Genomic DNA, 22,535 nt, shown 5'->3' on the forward strand with positions numbered 1-22,535 from the left:
GTGCACACATTTTACTCATTTTTTTAAAATGTTTTTGCAATCTTATTACTTTACAAATGGCCCTTGTACTTCATATTATTCTCTCTCTCTTTTTTTTTTTCCTGTTGGACTGAGTCTTCCTATACAGAGGAAGTTTAAAAAACAAACAGCAAAACAAACAAAAACCCTACCTTTACCTAAAATGACTCCCAGCAAAATATTTAAGGAGATCAATTTTTATTTTAATACAAGAAAGCTATCAATTGTCATAGGTAGTGATTAATTTAATGAGAAATTAATTTTAGTGAACATTTGCATTTTCTAATAAAAGTAGCTTAATTAAATAAATTTTGAGATAGAGTTCTTTGCCCTTGAATCAGAACAGTACAGAATAGTTTGAGCAGTGCAAACCTTTAGAAGCCTGGTTTCTATTTCCTTATGATGCTCTAATTTTCAGTAACATAAGGAGCATTTCTCCTATAACACTTTGGAAAACAATGTCACACAAAGTCGATTTTTAATAATTCTTCTTGAAATTTCCAAAAATGCAGTATTGTTTTATATATGAGGAGCAAAATGCACTTAATTACTGTTAACGTATATAACCAGAAATGGTGTTTTAGGATGGAGCTATTATAAATTTCTCAGGGAATAGTTTCTTCATAGAAAATTTATAGCACTAGAATTTTTTCTTTTTCAGGTTTTTGCCATAAGATATATGTGCTCACTAAAGAGACACAGATAGACAGACAGAGAGAGAGAGAGAATAAGAAATGAATCACTCTCCTATGGGGGATGGCTACACTGCAATCCCTTCCCCTCCATTTTCCTCTCAGGATTTTGAGCATACAAGCACATGTGCCTGGCCATGTTTTTCAAGCCACTGGGTCCAGGACTGTTCAGTCAGCATGTGGATCTAGCCATTTTAAACACCATGCCACTGACTGGCCCACTATATCATACATTTTTTAAAAAACTGGATTCATATTAAAATATACATTGACTACAGTTTTGTAAGAAAAATAATTAAAATTGATTTCAAGAAAATGCTAATTTCAGGTACTTAATACTGTGAAAGTCATGCTTACCTTAAGAATATAATTTGCCTACCATTTCCCTTTCAAAAAATGTCTGTTTCTAAATCTCTTTGAAAAGAAACAGTAATTTCTGAAATATTTATTTGGATTGTACATTCCTGCAGCTCTAAAAGCTTAATATTCAGCACCCTGCCATTAACCGCTCACTGTTTTCTCCTGTGTGATTGAATCAACTGAGACCGCCATGTTCTCTCTTCAGAAAATACACTGCCTCTACAGACTCATTCATAATTGATAAGTATTGGTAGTCATACCTTTAATTTGCTGTTCATAATTAATTAAATGGAAAGTTCATGGTGTGATCTGTGAATGTTTTGCCCTCTAGTGGTTAAAGGGATACAACGAAATATAATTCCTCCCAATGGATTTGAACTAATGAAATTCTAAAAGTCCCTAAAGTCACCAAGTAGTTACTTGAGAACACCAGGACCTACTTTTAAAAATTAAGACATGACTATCTCATGGAAAAGTTCCATAGATTGAACTCTTTAACCAAACTTCTTCACTTACTTATACCCATTATTGATGATTATCTTTTTTTTTTTTTAATTTAGAGAGGACAGAAGTTTATTGGGATAATATAGTTTGGAAGGCTAAGTGCAAGAACACAACTCTGGTATTTGGTGAGGATAATCTCAAGGTGGTTATGGAAGTGAGTGTTCAAAACATATGATCTTGTTTTGATCATTTTTTCTAACAAAAATATGTCATGACTTTTCCAACAACTCAATAATACCTAAACCTATGTGAAGCCACATTGCTTAGAACTGTGCTGTCACCTGGACTGACAGTTTTCTAAACTGATCCCACCCTATTTACCCAATAGCTGTTGCTTCATTACAATTAATGTAACAGTCTGGTAAGTCCTGATAGCTTTAAAAGTAAAAATGAAATATGTCCAACACAAAGAAAAAGAATATATGAAATATGTAGGATGGATAATGTTGAAAGAGAGGAAACCAGTGTATGTCCTTTTATAACACATAGGAGAATCTTAAAGTAGAGGCAGAGGAGTGGGATTCAAACAAAATATTCTTCCAAGTCATACATAAATAAACACAAATATGAGTGACCTTCAAAATTCTTTATCGATGCACAGTACAGTGTATTAAGAGAACCAATTCGAGGATCAATAATATCATTATTTTTACCCAATAAGAAGTCATGTTGGTTTCTACTTTGTGTACTTGGCCTTGTAGGATGAAAATAAGGCATTCAGAAAGAAATTTATACAAACACTTAACTTCGGTCATTTGTTCAGATATTCATCAGTCTTCAATTTCAGCTGATAAGTATCTTAAGAAAACCGTCTCACTTGAATAATCAGTATTTTCTATTTGAGCTTTATGACTTTAACTCTTAAGTTTTTCAAATGGCGAGAGCGAATGAACATAAAATTTTTCTTCATGGCTGTCATCAGAGCTCACTCTTATCTTAAAGCATATGTTAAACTATACAAGCAATAAAAATCATATGATGATTGATATAGTGGATAAATTCTAATTTTCTGAAGTAGGAGCAAAAGAGAAAACATATACTTTGGAAATCAAAAAATACGATGAACCTCAGGTTCAGATTCTGCTCTGAACTTTACCTACAGGCAGATTAATGAGAAGTCTCAAAGTAAATTATCAAACACAGCAATACTATGTTGAATATTTTACTTAAACTATTAAACTTGTTTGGAAGTTTGGGAGTACCTCTATTCTTCTGTTCCATAGCCAACTGCTTCTCAAGTGTTTCCCTTAGTTCTCTTTCCCTTCCCTTAAAAAATCCATCTTCAGCTCTGTTTTTTCCAGTTGGACCTGTTTTTCTTGAGCTCTAGCATTATCTATGGCAACTTTCAAGAGCCCCTGTACAAAAAAGGTATTCAAAATGGTTATATCTTGGTACAAAGTACATTTCATTCATTATTTAAAACATTTTAAAGGAGAAGCATTCATTTATTAAATTATTTAATTCTTGTGGTACATTCACACTACACCAACTAGGACAATACTATAACTAAAGCACAAAACTTCCAAATATAATTAAACTATTTTAAGAGGACAAATATTTGTGGTATGCAGGTTCAGTTGCTTGTGATTAAAGTATTTAGAAGCAAAGCTAAATGAAGCCAGCACATAAGCATGTATGAACAATGACAAGTGAGAAGAAAATTAGACAGAAACTCTTCCACCAGTAATTATCTGACATGGCTTTTGCAACCCTGCATGAAACTGGAAGTACTCCCCTCGCTCTCACAGCTCATTCCTCTGCTCCCTACCAAGATTACACTAGAAGCAATAATATTCTTTTGGATCCTCAGTGTAATGATTTGTTTCTTCCCCAGGGAATCAGCTGGTTCTGTACCTTTCCTGAATGCTTTTCTCCCAGATCTTTGCATTGTACAGATCCTAATTTCATTTCATCTTCGTCTGAAGTCACCACTCAGAAGTGGTCTTCTCTAACTATTCTATTTGGAACATCCCTCCAAAAGTATCTTGTCACTTCTTCTTAAGATTATTATTAGCATTTATCATTACATAATGCTTTCACATACTTATTTGTATACTGAATTTATGTTAAGTTCCCTCCACCAACATGTAAACTGTCCCATGCGGGAACACTTTCTCTCATTCACTACTGTGTTTTCAGGGCCGAGACAGTGCTTAGCATGTGAGGGCCCTTCAAAATGGTCCAAGAAAATGTGTATAATGAAAAACTATGCATGGATGTCAATTTTTTTTTCATAAAAACAAAATTGTGCTTTTAGAAAAAAGAATGTTTTTAAGTATTACTTATTTCTTCCACGACAGAGCAAGAAAAAAAGAAAGAAGGAGTAAGGCATCCCAATAGGGTCCCCACACCATGATCCACCCGTAGTTTAAGCACATTCAACCAGTTTGTATAAGGAGGCCTCAGGGCGTGAACCCAGAACCTTTACCATGAGAGTACAGTTGTATTACCACTTGGCCATCGTCTAACTCCTAAATTAACTCTTACCTTAACTTCATTTTTGTATAATTTTTAAAAAAAAAGAATTGTTGTATTTAACTTCATTTATTTATCTTATTTTAGCTTAACCAGAGAGGGACAGAGAGAGAGAGGGAAAATGAGAAAGTAAGCTGCCAGGTCCAGGACTCGAATTGCAACCGGTCATGTGGGAATTCAGTGCCCTTAACTACCACGCCACCTGCTGACATGTGTATGAATTTCTTAAAGTGTCCTTGTATAGTACATTTTGAAATTTCATCAATACAAATTATAATAATGTTACATTTTTTATTGAGATATATATTTGAAGGATCTAAAACTTAGTGACGTAATAACAAAAAGTCACTCTAAATCATTGTAATAAATAGAAAATAACTTTTAGGAAACTATTTGACAGCAAAAATAATTCAAAAAAGCAAAGGTGAAAATAAAGTTTATATCTGCATACAGCTTGATATTATCATATATTATAAAAGTTTACTCACTGTATACTTTCTTAAAACACTTAGCGGTGGGCTAGCAGGATGTGTGATGGTTAAGACATGGGACTCCAAAATGGTCAACATTTGAGTACTAGAAAGGGTGACTTAAAAATCACACTAGTCACATGTGTGTGGATGCTCAAAATTCCACTAGTCACATGTGCATGGGTGCTCAAGAAGAGAATGGAGGAGTAGGCATTGTGGCATGACTATGCCCTGGGGTTTGATGGGGGTGGGGGTGGGAGATATGATTTCTTCCTCTCCTTCTCAGTCTCAGGGGAGTGCATGTGCCCTAGGGCAATAATCTTAAAAAACAAAACAAGAACAAAACAAAACAAAACAAAAACAACAAAAAAGCAGTATTTTTAAGACTTTTAAAAACAAAATTATGAGACTATTTTAAGCATATAAAAAGCATCCTCTATATTTTCTCTCCTCAGAGAGTTTGGGCCAAAGTTGTTCGTAAAAATTAGAACTTTTATTCTATCTTTAGCAATTCTGCAATACAAAATGCTATTTTGAAACAGGAGATGTTTTTCTTGGTCTGTTAAGTATCAGAGACAAAAAGGTCCCACTGAAATCCTACATGAGATGGAAGTTGATACTATTGGTAGATGTACTTCAGAATGTAACCCCTTGAAGAGACAGGTTTAAGCCATTTGAATCAGGAATTTCATCTCTAGTTTGATTTGTTAGCTCAATAAAGATGTATCCTTACTTCAGCCTCCCAATGTAGCTTATAGCATTGTCACAAGCCGTTTTTATTCTCTTTTCAAGCACATATAGATGATTTCATATTTGTTATCCCCGACCCTGAATTTCCTGGTATAATTCTTGTGATCTGAAACAAGCTGGAGAAGGATTTCTATGTGGCAGTTTGCCCCTCCCCACTCTTTTGTTGTTTAACAATAAAACATAGCTGCTAAGGAAACTGCCATCTTAACTCAATTCAGCAACATTCCTGGGTATGCTTCTTCTTCATCAGGAACAAACAATTAGTAACAAATGAAAGAGATCATTACATCAAGTGCCCTTTTAGATCACCCCAATTAAAACTTTAGTTTAGCTGTATTTTAATTCTAAGATACCAAATTCTAATTTTCTGCTCTGATTGCTCTTGTTGACTTATCTTTGAAAGATGTACTCTCTGTGCAATGTCTAGAGATTATTTAGCAAGATGCCAATGTTGGCACCACTTAATGTGTTGATTGGTTGTATTATCAGTAGCTGTTTAAAATAAATTACTATTAAACTATTATTGTCCTTGGCTGACAAAACACAATATTTTGGTGTTCTTTAAATATGAAATGATCATAATGAATAAACACATTGAATAATGTTAAACTGCAACTCTAATCTGTGCAATTTTATATTAATATTCGTGGTGGAGAATGAAGTAGCTAAGAGCACTTATGTTTACTGTTTCCTTTTGTTACTATTGCTGCTAATGTGGCTAATGGTAATGCACTACCTATTCTTGCTGATTATGTCTTAAAAATATTAGCTTTTAGGATCCAAGACCCTTTAGGGACTACTTATAAGCTATACAAAATTAAATTTAATTTTTAGACTTTAAATCTGTGTACATCAGTAGGAGTCCAATGTGAACAAAAATCTGCAGTAAAGCCAAACTGATGCATATGCAAAAGTATGTTATTGCCAGTGACGGCTCTGGTTCAAAAAAATACAGAAAACCGATTAAATGTCAATGCAGCAGGGGGGCTGGGAAATGCAAAAGCAAGTCGTGTTCACAACAGCCACAAATCTTTAGGACACCATTTTAACCATCAGTGGTAATAATACTTTCAGATTTGTGTAACTTCTATAAATTTTCCAGGTGGTTCATATACAAAAGGTCACACTAAATGCTTTGTCTCACTTGAGCATGCGGTGTCAAACAAAATGCTGTGATGACAGTGTGAGTTAAGGTAAAAGAGAGAAGGTTTAAAACACGAATTTTTCTCAAAGGGGAGGTCAGTTCTCAGGATCTTGAAGTTGGCTAATTAGAAACCTAAAGAAATTCATCTTAAACTACTCTGTGGTACAACAATGATAAAAGATGATATCTGACCTCAAATTTCTTTTCCATAAGTGAAGAATGATGGGTGTCATCATACACAAATATCATTGATTTTTAAAATGATGTACTGGGATGAGCAGGTGGTATGAAGGTTAAGGCTTTGGATCCCACATGATTGTCTGCATAGTTCCCAGTCCTGGACAGAGTAGCTTGAAAATCACATGGGGCACATGTGGGTACAAGCCCAATATCTAAGAGCAGAATGGAGAAGTGATTTCAGTGTGGTCATCACCTCTTATGAGTGATTTGTCACTATACCTGTCTCTCTTTCTGGCTCTCACTGGTGCACATGCCCTAAAGCAGAAAATAATAAAAAAATAATAATAGTAATAAAAATATAAGCATGTACTGGGGTCAACCAGTAGGTGGTGGATTCCACATGGCCAAGTGCAGTTTGAGTCCCAACCCAGTGGCTTGGAACATGTGCCAGCATAAACACATGTGTGCCCAGAATCCTGAAAAGAAAAATGGAGATGAGGGGGACCAGCAGTTAGCATAATGGCTATGTCACTTGACTTCATGTAGTCGACCACGGACCTGGTGGCTTAAAACTCACGCCAGGCGCGTGTGCGTGTGTGCCCAAGATCCCGAGAGTAGAATAGAAGAGAAGGGATTGAGGCGTGGCCATCCCCCCGGTGGGTGATTTCTCGCTTTCTGTCTCTCTGTCTCTTTCTGTCCGTCTGGTAAGCACATGCGCCCTATAGCGAAAACCTCTCAAAAAAAAAAAATGGAGATGAGGAATTGGGGTGTAGCCATCTCTCATGGAACAGTGGTATCTCACTTTACTTCTCTCTGTGTTTGTCTCTGGTGAGCACACATACCCTACAGTGAAATAAAAAGAATGTGCTTGTAATTAAATTATATTCATGATTTTTTAGAGAATGAGTCTCTTTCTTTCCAGGGAGCCATAATTGATGTAGCAATGTTTCTACTACTTCTATAGCATAGAAAGTATAAATATCTAGTGTATAAAAGGAATTCAAATAATTTTGGTATATAAGAAACACATCTTAATGAGCTAGGTAGATCCTAAGAAAAAAGATTACTTGCTCCCTGTTTGTATGTTATACAAATATATTTCAATATCAGATGATACATAAGGCTACTTGAGTGTCACAGAAACTTATGTGACAAAATTTGTGATCAACAATGTGCCACTTTTAATGACAGTAAAATGCCCTATTTGAAAAGGTTTTAGCAGTCACAAATTCTAACCAAAAACTTCTAATTATTTATTTATTTTTTATTTCATTTTCTTTTATACAGTCAATCACATTATTTAGCTTACAAAGTGAATATTTCAACATGTGAACATCTCTCCCTAGTCCAGTTGACTAAACTACAAAATATCTTTAACACAAATTGGCACAATTATTTGTTCCATTAATGCTTTTCCTCCCCATTTTTCTTCTAATTGTTTTCTTCAAACACACTATATCTGTATTTACATCTCTTTCACACACACTATATCTGTATTTACATCCATTTACTGTGTTTCTATATCCTTCAATCAATCCCTTTCAGTCATAGAGTGCAGACACTCGGTATATATTATGTGGGGACATATAATGTCTCCCCTTCATAGCCTGGCTTGCTTCACTCCACAGTAAATTTTCCATATTCATCCACATCATGTCAAAAGCCAGGGTTTTGATGTGTTTTTTTATGGCTGAATAATATTCCATAGAGTATATGTGCCATAGTTTTTCAATTCATTCATCTGTTCATGGACATTTGGGTTGGTTCCATGACTTGGCAATTGTGAATACTAATGAAAAACTTCTAAGGATGGGAAAACCAAGACCCAGAAGGGTGATGGGACTTATCAAAGATCCAGAATAGTGAGTTGACTAAGCATAGATCAGAACTCTGAGCTACTTAATCTTCTTTTATACAATTTTTATATTTCCCTAGTCTTTTCTCATAAAGAAAATAAACAGTGTCTATTATAACCAGGAACTTCATTAAACAGAAATATGAAAAAAAAAGATAAAACACTATCAGCTGATAAATTTTCACAGAATCTCTTGTAGCAAAAGAAATGAGAGTTTATTTTGGTGCAAAAAATATTGAAATCCATGCTTAGTTTTTAATAATATCCATTTCCAATGAGCTTGTTGAAGATCCCTCCTACACTTATTATTATTACCCAAAGTCAATGAACAGTTTTCCAATTAAAAACACTCCCAGTGTCACCCATGACCTGGTGTTTAAAGTGGCTGCATCTCACATGACTTATCATTGTTCAAGTCACAAACTCAGCAGCCTGAAAAATACACTAGGTGCATATGTTCAAAATCCTCAAATAAGGAAGAAATGAGGGAGCATGGATTACGGCATGACTATTTCCCACAGGTTGGTGCTTTCTCACTTTCCCTCCCTCTCTCTGTTTCTTTCTGGTGAGTGTATGCACCATCCAGAGAAATTTTTTAAAAATCAAATAAATTCATAAATATAAAAAGTGATAAGTGTTGGCGGGGATGTGGTGAAAAGGGAACCCTCCTACACTGTTGGTGGGAAGGTAAACTAGTTCAACCACTGTGGAGAACAATATGGAGGTTCCTCAAAGATCTACAAATAGAACTACCATTTGATCCAGCAATCCCACTTCTGGGTATTTACCCAAAAGACAGGAGAACGCTCAGTCAGAAAAGTGCTTGCATATCAATGTTTATTGCAGCATTATTCACAATTGCCAAGACATGGAACCAACCTAAATGTCCACAAACCAATGAAGGGATTGGAAAAGTGTGATATATATACTCTATGGAATACTCCCCAGCCATAAAAAATAACAACACCCTGGAATTTGATAGAAAGTGGTCAGATATGGAGGATCTATTGCTGAGTGAAGTAAGCCAGGCTATGAAAGAAAGATATTGTATGTATCCACTCAATATATACCGACTATCCGCACTCTATGATAGAGAGCAAAAAATTGGAGGACATAAAAGCAGTGAAGGTACTTAATGAGAATAGGACAGTGTGGAATGGGGGAAGTGAAGAGAAGAGGATAGAGAAAGATAGCAAGTGAACAATAGAGAGGCAGGACGTTGGTGAGAAACAGGTATGTCTTATTAACTGTTGATGATGATATGTATAGTATTCTCAACTGGATTGGTCTGACAAGTATTTCATGATGGGCAAAGTATTTTTACAAGCAAAATGAGAAATAGCGATTGACTTTTAAAAATAATTATAATAATAATAATAATGATTGGGGAAAACATAGAAAAGATATCAAATGTTGAAGCGGGGAGATTAATGTCTTTGTACTGACTGAAATGCATGGCATTCCCTTTTGAAAAAGCAATGTAATACACTGTAAAGTTATATGTAATCCAATGTAATATAAAGAAGATTATGATGATAATAAAAAATTAAAGAAAAAAAAAAAAAGAAAAACACTCCTGAGTATAAAGGCATCTTGTGGTTCACATACTCATGTATGGCAATACAACATGGGATATAGAATCAACCTGCCTGTGATAAAATGGAGACTCTACCATCACTCTGAGACCATAACTGCCTCCATATTCTCATGTGTAGGACAAGGATAATAGTGGAATCCTCTATATATAGTCATAAAGAAAATTCAATGTAGTACTGTGTATAATAAGTATAGAGACTGACACATTATTTATGAAAAATTAATTTTTACTATTATTGTTATTGCACCTGATATAAACCAATTAAAATAGTATGTAGTTGAGGTTTTGAAGAGATTATTGATATCTTTCTTATCATAGTAAACCGTGTTTAGAATGTTGGGTGTATTTTATTATTTTATTTGACAAATTGGTAATGGAAACTAAAGGAAGAAGAATAATAAAATATTTATGACTAAATTTTTAAAAAATACATTTGTTTCAAAATGTATAAAAGACAAAGTAAATACATGACAGTGAAATGTAAAGAACTGATAATAGATAATCAGAGTATATCAGTGTTACCCTTAAATTCTTGTTTCTTTTCTTTCTTCAAACACACAGGTAAATAATACTTAGGTACTGTGGTAGAATTATCTCTGTTTATTAAAGTACAGTCAATCACTCTGGGACTGCCACTGGTTTTCTCATGGTCTGTGGATCTTTCCTGTTCATTTCAGTCCTCCATGTAGACAAACACAGAGAACTAAGTCTTATATTACATTGTCAATATATTCCATGCTAACTTTACATCTAACTACATTTATATTCTTTACCCATATTTTACAATTCCAATTTTTACTTATTCACCTATTCTTAAAATATATAGGCCATTTTAAATCCTATGGTAATAAGTCAAAATAAATAATTTGGCTCACAATTCTCTATGCCAATAGGTTCTAGTTCTGATTTAAAGCATGGAAATTCAGACTGAAAGTAGTAGGTTGTTCAAGCTGATGTTCAAGTTGTGTAGCCAGTTTTCAAAGGCATCATATCCAGTTAATAGACACTAAAATTTTAGTCTCCACTCATAAAATCTCACAGAGAGTTCCTAATGGGACCTATTTGAATGAAGAAGCTATAATGAAAGATTATTCATAATGAAAAAATGAATAAAATTCCATGTAAAATAAATATAAGAAGTTCTAAAATGCAAAAACTGAAATGTATCTATATCCCTGACTTTAGTAAAACTACTATCCTTTACTGTAAATATCTTCATACATTTTAATCTTTAATCTCTACAGCACTCAAGTGTCAAGAAAGAATGGTAAAGCTCTAGTAGACAAAAGTCTGGCACCCAATTTTTTCTATATAAATGTAGAGTTTTTCTTCAGTTCTTCTTTGGTAGCAAAAAGAAATATGTGCATGACAATTCAGTTTTGGTAATAATGTCATGGAGAAAGATCTGTAGTAACAATTACAAATTTAAAAATTCAGAATTTTCAAATTATACTAATCTTGAAATTAATTACTGACTATTAGGACAATAACACTTTCACCATGTTATTTTGACAGACTTCTTTTGTGTGTTTAATTGTAATAAAATATTAAGTATCTTTAAAGGAAATAAGAAGCTTCAAAGTTAATGTACAACGAGTTACCATTTTGACATAGAAAGCAGAACACCACACTATAAATAATTGAAACTTCAGAGGAAATTGACAGATGCAGGATGTAATGACCCAAGTTAGAATTTGGACACAAACACATTTATACCTAATGAGCAAGGGCCATGACTATTTAACATTCTATATCATTCCTAGAATATTAATATAACTCAATAAATGTGGCAATAACACAGGAAGTAGCATCTGTGACCTCTTGTAAAGTGATGAGCAATCATTACTGACCACAAATTCAGCATGTATGTGTATGTTTGTATATGTGCACACACATATGCATGCATATATGTATGTGTTAATATATCTGTGCATGGAACTCAGCAAGATTTTTAACTTTTTTTTGCCATACGTACACATATGTGCATGAACATATATGTACATATTAAATGTATACAGATAAGTATGTAATAGCTATAACTACACACATAAATATACGTAAGATTGAAGTCTTCAAGGATAATCACTATTTATTTATTTTAGAGAGATTTTTGCTACAGAGAGCATGTGCTCACCGGAGACACAGAGATGAGAGAGAAAGCGAGAAATCATTCTCCAGGGAGTATAGCCATACTACAATCCCTCTCCTCCATTCCCCTCTCAGAATTTTGGGCATTGTGGGACCAGCACTTAGCATAATGGCTCTGTCACTGAACTCTCACGTTGTCAACCGCAGTTCGCGTCCCGGACCCAGTGGCTTAAAACTCACACCGGGCACATGTGCATGCGTGCCCAAAATCCTGAGAGGAGAAGGGATTGCGGCGTGGCCATCGCCCTGGGGGGTGATTTCTCACTTTCTGTCTCTCTGCTTCTTTTCTGTCTGTCTGGAGAGTGCATGCACCCTATAGCAAAAACCTCTAAAAAAAAAAAAAAAAAAAAAGAATTTGGGGCATGCATGCACACAGGCTAGGTGTGAGTTTCAAGTCGTCGGGTCCACGACTGAACCACAGTCAGCCACGTAGAAGTCCAAAGCTTCAACCTATTGCCCCATATAATTCATTTTTAATGAAGCAGTATTATTATAGGTGTTCTAAATGCTATCACATGCAAAGCTCTATGATTTGGTAGTAGATATAATTAATTCAGTTTGTCTTGACTATGGTTCAATCATAAATTCTTGCTGAAATACCTCTTTAAAGCACATAGTTGGGAAGACAAATATATTAAATCTATAGCAAACTTCAATAAATAAATTGTCTAAAATTGTACATTTAAAACAGAGTTTTATTTTCTTCCTTTTTGTTATTTTTTATTTTTATTTTTTTTTTAGAAATGATTCCAGGTTGAAGTCATGAAGATAAATATTCCTACTCTGTTCCTAGTCTGAGTTTTTTTTGCTATAAATTAGGAGATGAATACCCTTAAACAGATTTTTTTTTTGGGGGGGGGGATAGGTTTTTGCTATAGGGCATGTGCACTCACAAGAAAGACAGAGAGAGAGACAGAGAGATAGAAAGTGAGAAATCACCCCCCAGGGGGGATGGCCATGCCACAATCCCTTCTCCATTCTCCTCTTGGGATCTTGGGCACACACACAAGCGCCCACCGTGAGTTTAAGCCAACGGGTCCAGGACTCGAACCGCTTTCGACTACATGGGAGTTCAGTAAGATAGCCTTTGTGCCAACTAATGGTACCCCCTTAAACAGAATTTGACTTAAAGACAATGGAAATTACAATCAACCTAAGTATCTATATATAAAATCTATTCTTCAGGTGAGTATTAAGGTTTACACCAATGAAAACCAGAAATGTTCTCCATGCGGAAATTCAAATTGACTTATCCCTGACTTGGGTGAAGAGCTTTTGTTTAGAGAAAATGCATTCAAACAATCCTGATTTCTTCACGTGAAGTGGTATACATTCAAAGTTACTTGTTCTCTTACTTTTCAGAAGTTAAATTCAGAAATGCTGAGGGACATTTCCTGGGAACATTTAATCTAACAAAAGAGAAATTCACCACAGGCTCTCTCTCACAGAAAACAAAAATGTGGAGGAAAATTAGGGGGAAAAAATCAGGTTTACTTTAAAATGTAATCAACTTTTTGGCCTCGATTAAGTTTAGGCTGGATTCATGATTTATTTCAATTACTCAAGATATAAAACCTTAAAGTTGACTACAGCTCTGAAGACTCTAATTACATTAGTATTTAAAATGCCATATTAATAGATGAGAAGATATGTTACATTAAAGGCCTTCTGTTATGTCCTTGGAGAGGTAAATAAAATTAATTACATCTCCACTGGGAGAAAATTTAATATGGCAGGATATGTGTACAGAAAAATATCACTGTGGATGAAGTGTTAGAGTAAAAATTTTTGAAAAAGAAACTTAACTGGCAAAATATCTGAGAGCTTCTGCCTACTATTAGCTACTCTAAATTTGGAAAAGCAGATGACAAGAGCCTCCATCTGGGGTCCACATGATCACTTCATGTGTGGGCAAGAAAATTATGCTTGCTTTCATCCCGAACACTCTTATTATCTTGGCTCCTTGCTCCATGTTATTGTTAACTGTAAGTATTTTTGATTCATAATGTACTATACATAAAATATACATCCTGAGGACCACATAGGAAATCCGTGGAAAGTTTTGTATGACTTTTGAAGTCTATTCTTTGAAGAAACCCTATTAATTGAAACAAACTTATTTATGAAAGTAGGGACTTTTTTTTTGGATTCTTTCATTTTAGACATATTTCAAATGACTAAACACCATTTCCTCCCTGAAAGGCCAGTAGTTTAAAAATAACTAAATATTTATTAGAACTGCCGTCATTTAGTAAGTCAGACAAACACAGACAGTTAAATTCCTTCCATTAGTTGGCAATAAGGAGAGAATTCTTACAGAACAATTTCTTAAATACCCATGTCATTTTCACCTAACATTTTGTCATGGCTCAATGTACATGTTTGAGTACTTCTAAACCAGTTTGATAGTGTAGCAAATTTAAAAATCTAAATTCCTGGGTGAAGTTTAATACCATGGCTCAGTCTTATGAGGGACTTTATCAGAAAAAGTATAATATGGCAGGGGTGGGGGGATCCACAATTAGGTATTTCATGTCCGTTTCTTCCAGACAGCAAAATAGTTTACCTGTATGTTAGTCAGAAGGGTCTCTATGGAAGATAATCCATCAGGAAACAGAAAAGGAGATGGGAAACCTGGAGGTAGTGGTTGTCCATGCCCAGTTAGAGAAAGTTTGTCAAGGCTGTCTCTTGCGGTTGGTGTAGAAAGCGGGGTCTCATCTGTATGTGATTGAAACAAAAATATAGAACAAGTTACGCTTGTCTGTTTTTATTAGACCTCAGTAATGGCTTCCCTAGTGGTTTCCAGAACATTTATTGCAAATTGGTTCCTGCTATCAGGAGAAAATGCTTTCTGCTGAATTTTCTTTAATGAAAAAGCTGTGGAGATACAACAAGATAACATTAATGAGTAACTTTATAAGCCTTTTAAATGCAGTCTCTAATGAGACTGAGTTTACAGTGCCATAGAATCTTTTTAAAACAAATATTATCTCATATATAGTTGTGATAATATATTCAGGCTGACTTTATGGGCACCTTCCCAATTATCTCATTTTAGTTTGTTCTGTTTGGATTGACAATAGAATATTTCTAGAGCTTCATATAAGGGGAAGGCTTTTTATATTAGGATGTTTCTTTCTCAATTAACCCTTCATTTATATCAATGATTTGTTCAAATAGTCTTAAGGAATTTACAAAAGATTGTACAGTTAAAATCTCTCAAATATATTCTTTCTTAATTATAACTTAATTTTCACTACCATTGATGTTAAAGAGCTAATTATTTTGAATTTGAACCCCTTTTAATTTCATACTGAAAAACTACATCTTTTATATGTAAAAATGGGTACTAAAGACAGAGTAATAAAATACAACTTCCAAAACAATATTTATAAAATCAAATTAAAAACCCTCTTGGATAAATTCCTCTTTGTTCCAGTCAACATTCTTCAACATTTTAAGCAATTTAGAATGTCTAAATACAACATTCTTCAACATTTTAAGCAATTTAGAATGTCTAAATACAGGCTATATTTTTATTTTCACAGTGAATATTTTTGTTCTGCTCTTTATTATTTAACCATTTTTATGATTTCATATATGATAAGAGCTAATTATTTTGAATTTGAACCCCTTTTAATTTCATACTGAAAAACTACATCTTTTATATGTAAAAATGGGTACTAAAGACAGAGTAATAAAATACAACTTCCAAAACAATATTTATAAAATCAAATTAAAAACCCTCTTGGATAAATTCCTCTTTGTTCCAGTCAACATTCTTCAACATTTTAAGCAATTTAGAATGTCTAAATACAGGCTATATTTTTATTTTCACAGTGAATATTTTTGTTCTGCTCTTTATTATTTAACCATTTTTATGATTTCATATATGATAGATACAAGGTTTGGGTTTATTAAAATCACAGAGAAAATTCTAGTCATGGCAGGATTCCCAATTTTATAAATATTTTCATATTTCACCCCTAGGAAAATTAATCAGAGCAATGTATTTGCACAGTCCTGATAATATCTCTCAATTTTGCAAGTGGCTAAAAACTTCAGCATACTTGCCTTATGCCTATAATTTGATTTCACTCTTCTTCTCAATCACTCTTTTATTTTTTATTACAACACCTAACCACACAACACATTTTCCAATTACCTCTCCCTGGGACAGAAATATTATGGAAGCCACCAAACTTCCCTATTCCCTACTACTGTCAGAAGTTAAATTCATTTCCCGCACCTTTCCACATTTCTAGCTAATAAGGGAGAAAAGATAAAAAGAACAGAAGAAAAGCTGGGGAAGGAAGTAATGGATAGGAGGCCACCTATTAACCACACTCCTTTCATGCTCTCTCACTCCTCTGCAGTTTTTCCTCCCTCTCCCTCTTCTTTTAACTTACTAAGAGATGATATGAGGCAGCAGATAGAAGAAACAGAGTAAGCAACTAAAGTAGGATTCATGGAAGCATTTTGTTTTTAATCACACTTTGCCATAGGGATTAAAGAAAGACTGCAGTGCAGGGGTGGGGCTACTGCATGGCTAACACAAGCAAGGTGATCTTAGACACCATTTACCTGGCCATCATAAATTACTCCTTCAGACCAAGGCTGCTACTGTTTTCTCATAATAGCTCTGAAAAGCACTTGTTAAACATCTATGTGCATGTGAAATTGTTTAAGAATGGAGAGCAATATTTTTCGATCTGCATCACCTTAGCTGTCACATGCTAAAGAAAATGTGGCTTAATAGATCATGGGGCTAATAATTGCTTGTCTCTTGAAGAAAGGCATAAACCCAGACGACCACCTGAGTTTGCTTTCAGCTTTAGCCTACGATTCCACAATCCTTAAAGAGACTGTCCATGAAAATAAAAGAATCCTGTGTACGCATACACATACATTTGATTATAAGTTCCATCATTTCATGATTAGTTGATTTTACTTTAATGCATTTATGCCTGACTATATTTTGCTGTTATGTGAATTAAGTCATTAAATCATTCATGATGCATGCACTTATGTAGTCGATATTTACCTAACATAAACAATGTGTTAGATACTAATGATAGAATGCTAAAAATATAATAAATAGTAAATATCTAATTGCTGTATTTAATAAAACATTTTACTTCCTATAATTATTCCTTTAGATACTCCGCTGATACCAGTACAGAATGAAAATTGTTCTGTGTACATGAGTAGCACGTGTACATGCATGTGTACAAACTTTCTACAGTTGCTTCCGTGGAATGTTTATCTTGCTCTTCATGTTTCTTGCTATACGACAATAGACTATCATTTGGTACAACATACCTGATTGGACTCATTTATTCATCTGTTTTATGCAATGGAGATACAACATAAGGCCAATTTAATTCCACGCATAAGTTAAAAAATACATTTAGGGGGACCAACACTTAGCGTGATGGCTATGTGTCTGGACTCCCACGTAGTCGACTGCGGTTCGCGTCCCAGACCCGGTGGCTTAAAACTCACACCAGGAGCGTGTGCGTGCATGCCCAAGATCCCGAGAGGAGAATGGAGGAGGCAATCTCCCCTGGAGGGTGATTTCTTGTTTTCTATCTCTCTATCTCTCTCTGTCTGTCTGGTGAGCGCACACACCCTGTAACAAAAACCTGTCCAAAAATAATAATAATAATAATACATTTAGGGAAAAATAACAGCTTAAGAAATAGAAAATATAAATATATTTATCTTAAGATCAATACACAGTTTTGAAAAGGAGACAAACTAATAAAAGATCAAACAAAGAAACAAAGATATTTCTTTGGGTTTCAAGACCCTGTTAACTGACAAAAAAGTTGTCACCTTGTGGCAATTAACATGATAGAAACCCTCATTTGGTTCTTCCTACAAAGGATGCAAGGTTGGGAGCATGGTTCTTCTTTTCGAAATACAAGTGAATGGGGAGCAGCAGATGGCATAATGGGAATGTGTCTAGATTCCCTCGTAGTAGACCACGGTTTAAGTCCAGGCCTGGTGACTTCAAACTCATGCTGGGCATGCATTATGTGTGTGTGTGTGTGCCCTAAATCATGAGAAGAAATTTCAAATTGCTGGCCTTCAGAACTATGAGAGAATAAATTTCTGTTGTTTTGAGCCACCGAGTTTATGCCAGCCCTAGAAAAATAACACAAGGTCCGTTCATCAGTTATACATTCTATCACATTTGTTTTCTAATATCCTTCCTGTCTCTCTCTCCCTGTCTTGTTCTGTGACCGTGTGTGCATGTATTTGTTAATCTATTTGACTATCGTCTCCTATTGATTCTTAAGACTTCAGCATGTTTTCCCCAAGTACAGGACATACTCTTATGTAACCATAATTTAAAACCCTCAAAAATAACACACATATAAGCCTCTTAAATAGTCCACATTCTAGCTTCAGTATGAGACTATTTTACAGTAAGTAGTTATATAATAAATATTCTATGTGACCAGTACTTAATGAGTATTTTCCGTGGGCATGTATTAGTCTTTAAGATGGTCTCTGATCTATCTTCAGCCCACAATTCACAGTCCTTTCCCTTGATCTAATACATAGATCCAACAAATGTAATGGGATGTTATTTCGGAAATTCAGTTACAAAAAAAGTCTATAGCTTCTATTTCTTCCCTTTCTCTTGCAATATTTGTCATGATTCAAGCCAACTGTGGTATCATGATACCACCCTACGGAGAGGTACACAGGACAAATGACCCAGGCCTGTCAACCACATCATGAATTGGCTTAATAGTGAATTCTTCCTGCCCAGTGAAGCTTTAAGATAGTGTCCCAGGACTGGCTGATTGTTTATCTGCAACCTCGTAAGAGACCTTAAGCCACAAGTACCCAGTTAAACTATACCCAAATTTTTGATCCACAAAAACTATAAATGAATAAATATTTGTTAGTTTCAGCCTCTAAACTTTGGTGTATCTGTCAAACAGCTACGAATAACTAAAACAATGCATAACATTTTGGGAATATTTTAGACTGTATAGAAAAAAATGACTTACTGTTGAGTTCCTGTCAGTTACATTGGACATGTGTTAACTTTTTAGCTTTTCAATTTCCTCAACTGAATGAAAATAGCAACTGAATAAGACACTGTAATACCCAATCTCAAAATGCTACACTGTTATTTCTTATGAAAATGTATTAAAAATTATTTAAATGGATTTCACCTATCGCTGCAGAGTAATAATGTATCGGTTTGAAATTAGAAATTTCAATACCTTTTTAATTACAAATTCCAAAGAGTTGGGGATTTCTAGGCAAGATGTAAAGAAGATTAAGTCACAAATACATAAAATTTCAGAGCAAGCTATTGATTAACTAGGTTTACAAGCTCTACTTTGTAAGGATTCTTAAATTATCTTGTTTTATATTATCAAATTAGAGAATAGTTCAATCACCTATAAAATAGGCACACTCGCAATACTTGGGATAGCAAATTAGATCCTGCCATGGATCTATCTTCCTGGGAATAAATTAAGTACTTTTGAAAGCTACATTAACTAGGTTATTATTTTATTAGAGTATTCCACGTCCATCAGGTCTAGAAATTATGGTAGTTCTCTAGATGAGTTATTTTTTAAACTCCTAAAATAATAGTTATTAACGTTACAGAATTCTTGTTTTTTTAATTCAGGTTAAGAAAAATATAGTGGTCTTCTAAAGATATATAAAACAGCACGTAATCTAATCTAACAAATGATTGCATCGTTTGATCAGAGAAATCATCAATTAAAATTTTAATAATTATATAATAAATATATTAATAAGTATAACAACATATAATCAATTTGAAAAATAGATAATAAAATAAGGAAGCAGAAATGAAAGCGAATACAATACTTTTAAAAATCTAATGAGAAGAGTATACCAAATGATATTAAATTCTCATCATTTAATTTTATGACTCTTCTCATATTATAAGTCACTTATCAATCACTGATTGTCAGTAAGATTGATGCATCTGGAAGACAAGCTTTATTTTCCCTTCCAATCTTATCATACATAACAATTTAGCAGGATATCCTAAGGAACAATGTTGTTTAAAAAAATAGTAGACCTCAACTTTTAAAATGCTTTCTTTCCTGTTAATAAAATCTAAATCAGTTGTTATTTTCATATCTAAATCCTTTGGGCTTGAATTATATATTCTCTTTCAAGTTCCTGTATATGTTGTATGTGTGTTTGTGTGTGCGTGTGTGTGTTTTGGTCTCTGATGTCCTCTATTACATCATAGATTTCAAGTAGGAAAACAATCACTTCTAGAAAACAACATATTCCGAAGGGATTCACATTTAGATTAAATGTGAAATAGATAGTATCATTATTAAAATGGAAAAAAAAGGTCCATTTTAATATTTATGACAAATCTGGGAGTTTGCATGGAAACTATAATTCTATAATAGCAAGATGAAAAATCAAAGAATTGTTGACAAAAATTGCAGACAATATACTATTTTCCATACAGAACTGAGTAACTATTTATAAAAATAAAGTTTTAATTGTAGTATATTTCCATCACGAATGTGCAGAAAGGAATTTATAAGGAATTTTGTAAACTCATCAGCCACATTTTTCAGCTGGAGATTGGTTTACCCCTACTCTAGGCACTTTGGGCAAGGCAATAGGAACTAATAATAAAATTAAATAGCAGGATCCTGGAATGTAATCTTAGGTCAGAAAATCGTCACACTTTTTTTTTTTTTTCCTATTTTCATGTTCTCAGAGTATAAAAAATACCAAATATCTGGGGCTAGCAGGTGGTACAGTGGTTAAGGTGCTGGACTCCCACATTGTTGAACACAGTTCAAGATCTGGATCAGGTAGCTTAAAACATCCCGGCACATGTGTATGCATGCCTAAAATCCTGAGAGGAGAATTGAGGAGGAGGGATCGTGGTGTGGCCATCCCCTCTGGGGAGGTGATTTCTCACTTTTTCTCTGTCTCTCTCTGTGTTTCCAGTGAACGTACACACCCTATAGTAAAAATCTCTCTTTAAAAAAAAAATGAAAGAAAATATCAAAATATCACGTTAAAATTCATCAACATGATTTTCACGTATCTATTTCAATATACCTTGTGGTATCCTAGAATAAGACTTTCTGATATTTAATATTAAGCTGATTTCACAATTTTGACCCTAAAATTATTCCATAAATTTTATAAAATTTACACCACAATACTATATCTGACTCAGCTATGATAAAATGAAAAGCAAACCAGACTAGTTTCAGAAAATGTGACTGTAAATACTGACTCTGCCATTACTAGCAAATTATGGGACAAATAACTCATCTATTTTTTTAAACATATTTACATAATTTTATTTATTATTATTTTTAATTTGCTGTAGGACATATGCACTCACCAGACAGAAATGAAGAGGGAGAGAGGGAAAGTGAGAAAGCAAGCTGCCAGGTCCAGGATCAAACTGTGGTTGGTCATGTGGGAGTCCAGCACTTTAACCACCATGGCACCTGCTGGCCCTAATAACTCATCTCTTATGTTATAAGAGACTCACTTGGTTTATTTATTTAAAAGATGACTATAAACTCAAACAATTATAGTTTAAATAAAATTAAGGTATGTGTGTGAAAGTACTTCATGAAACATAAAATGTAATATTAATATAAAGTATGACTAAATGAACAATTAATAAATAACTAAATCTGTTACAAATTTCATTTTGAGAAAGTAAGCTGCCAGGTCTGGGACTCCAACCATAGTCAGCCATGTGGGATCTGGTGCCTTGACCACCACGCCACCTATATTGGCCCCAGGGAAGAAAAAAGATTTAGACAGTATGGATAGATTTAATATGGGATCACAGGTACGTTAACAGGATGCTGGAGGTTTGCTTAAAAAATATACCGAACACAGCTTTGCCCAATTTAAAGCATAATGTATTTATTTCACACCTCTATACAGTTATTATCTATATCAGTGAATCTTAACTTCAGAGAATTTTTCCTTTGAGATGGTGATGAAAAAAAGGAGTCACTATTCAGAGAAGGAAATAGAGCATATAGTTTAAGTACCTAACAAAGAATAAGTACTTATTACTGTCCTCTGAAAGAATATATGAATGAAATAAAATGGGGCCAAAGCTAGAGGAATACAGAATGCATATATGAAGAAATGTAGTCTCTGCCTGTCCTGAGGTTACACCACATCCATGATAGGAAAACTAAAACAACCTTCTATTGGAAAATCACTGTATTGATTATGAGAGAATTTCTCAGACATTATCTAGGGTTAGGAGGAAGCTCTAGGAAGAAGATTTTTTTAAATGCCTGCAGTTATAATCTCAATGAAG

At 34.1% G+C, this 22,535-nt stretch overlaps 1 protein-coding gene across 1 annotated transcript in view; it reads right to left on the bottom strand.

Annotated features, from left to right (window-relative positions):
- DACH1 (dachshund family transcription factor 1) overlaps positions 1-22,535 on the bottom strand; it is a 486,510-nt gene that overhangs the window by 38,327 nt on the left and 425,648 nt on the right. The window contains 3 exon segments of the mRNA XM_027775957.1: positions 2,724-2,837; positions 2,840-2,929; positions 14,760-14,911. Coding sequence (XP_027631758.1) covers positions 2,724-2,837; positions 2,840-2,929; positions 14,760-14,911 — 356 coding nt within the window.

Source organism: Tupaia chinensis, unplaced genomic scaffold, assembly GCF_000334495.1.
Source record: "Tupaia chinensis unplaced genomic scaffold, TupChi_1.0 Scaffold000620_1, whole genome shotgun sequence".
In the NCBI taxonomy this organism is placed as follows: domain Eukaryota; kingdom Metazoa; phylum Chordata; class Mammalia; order Scandentia; family Tupaiidae; genus Tupaia; species Tupaia belangeri.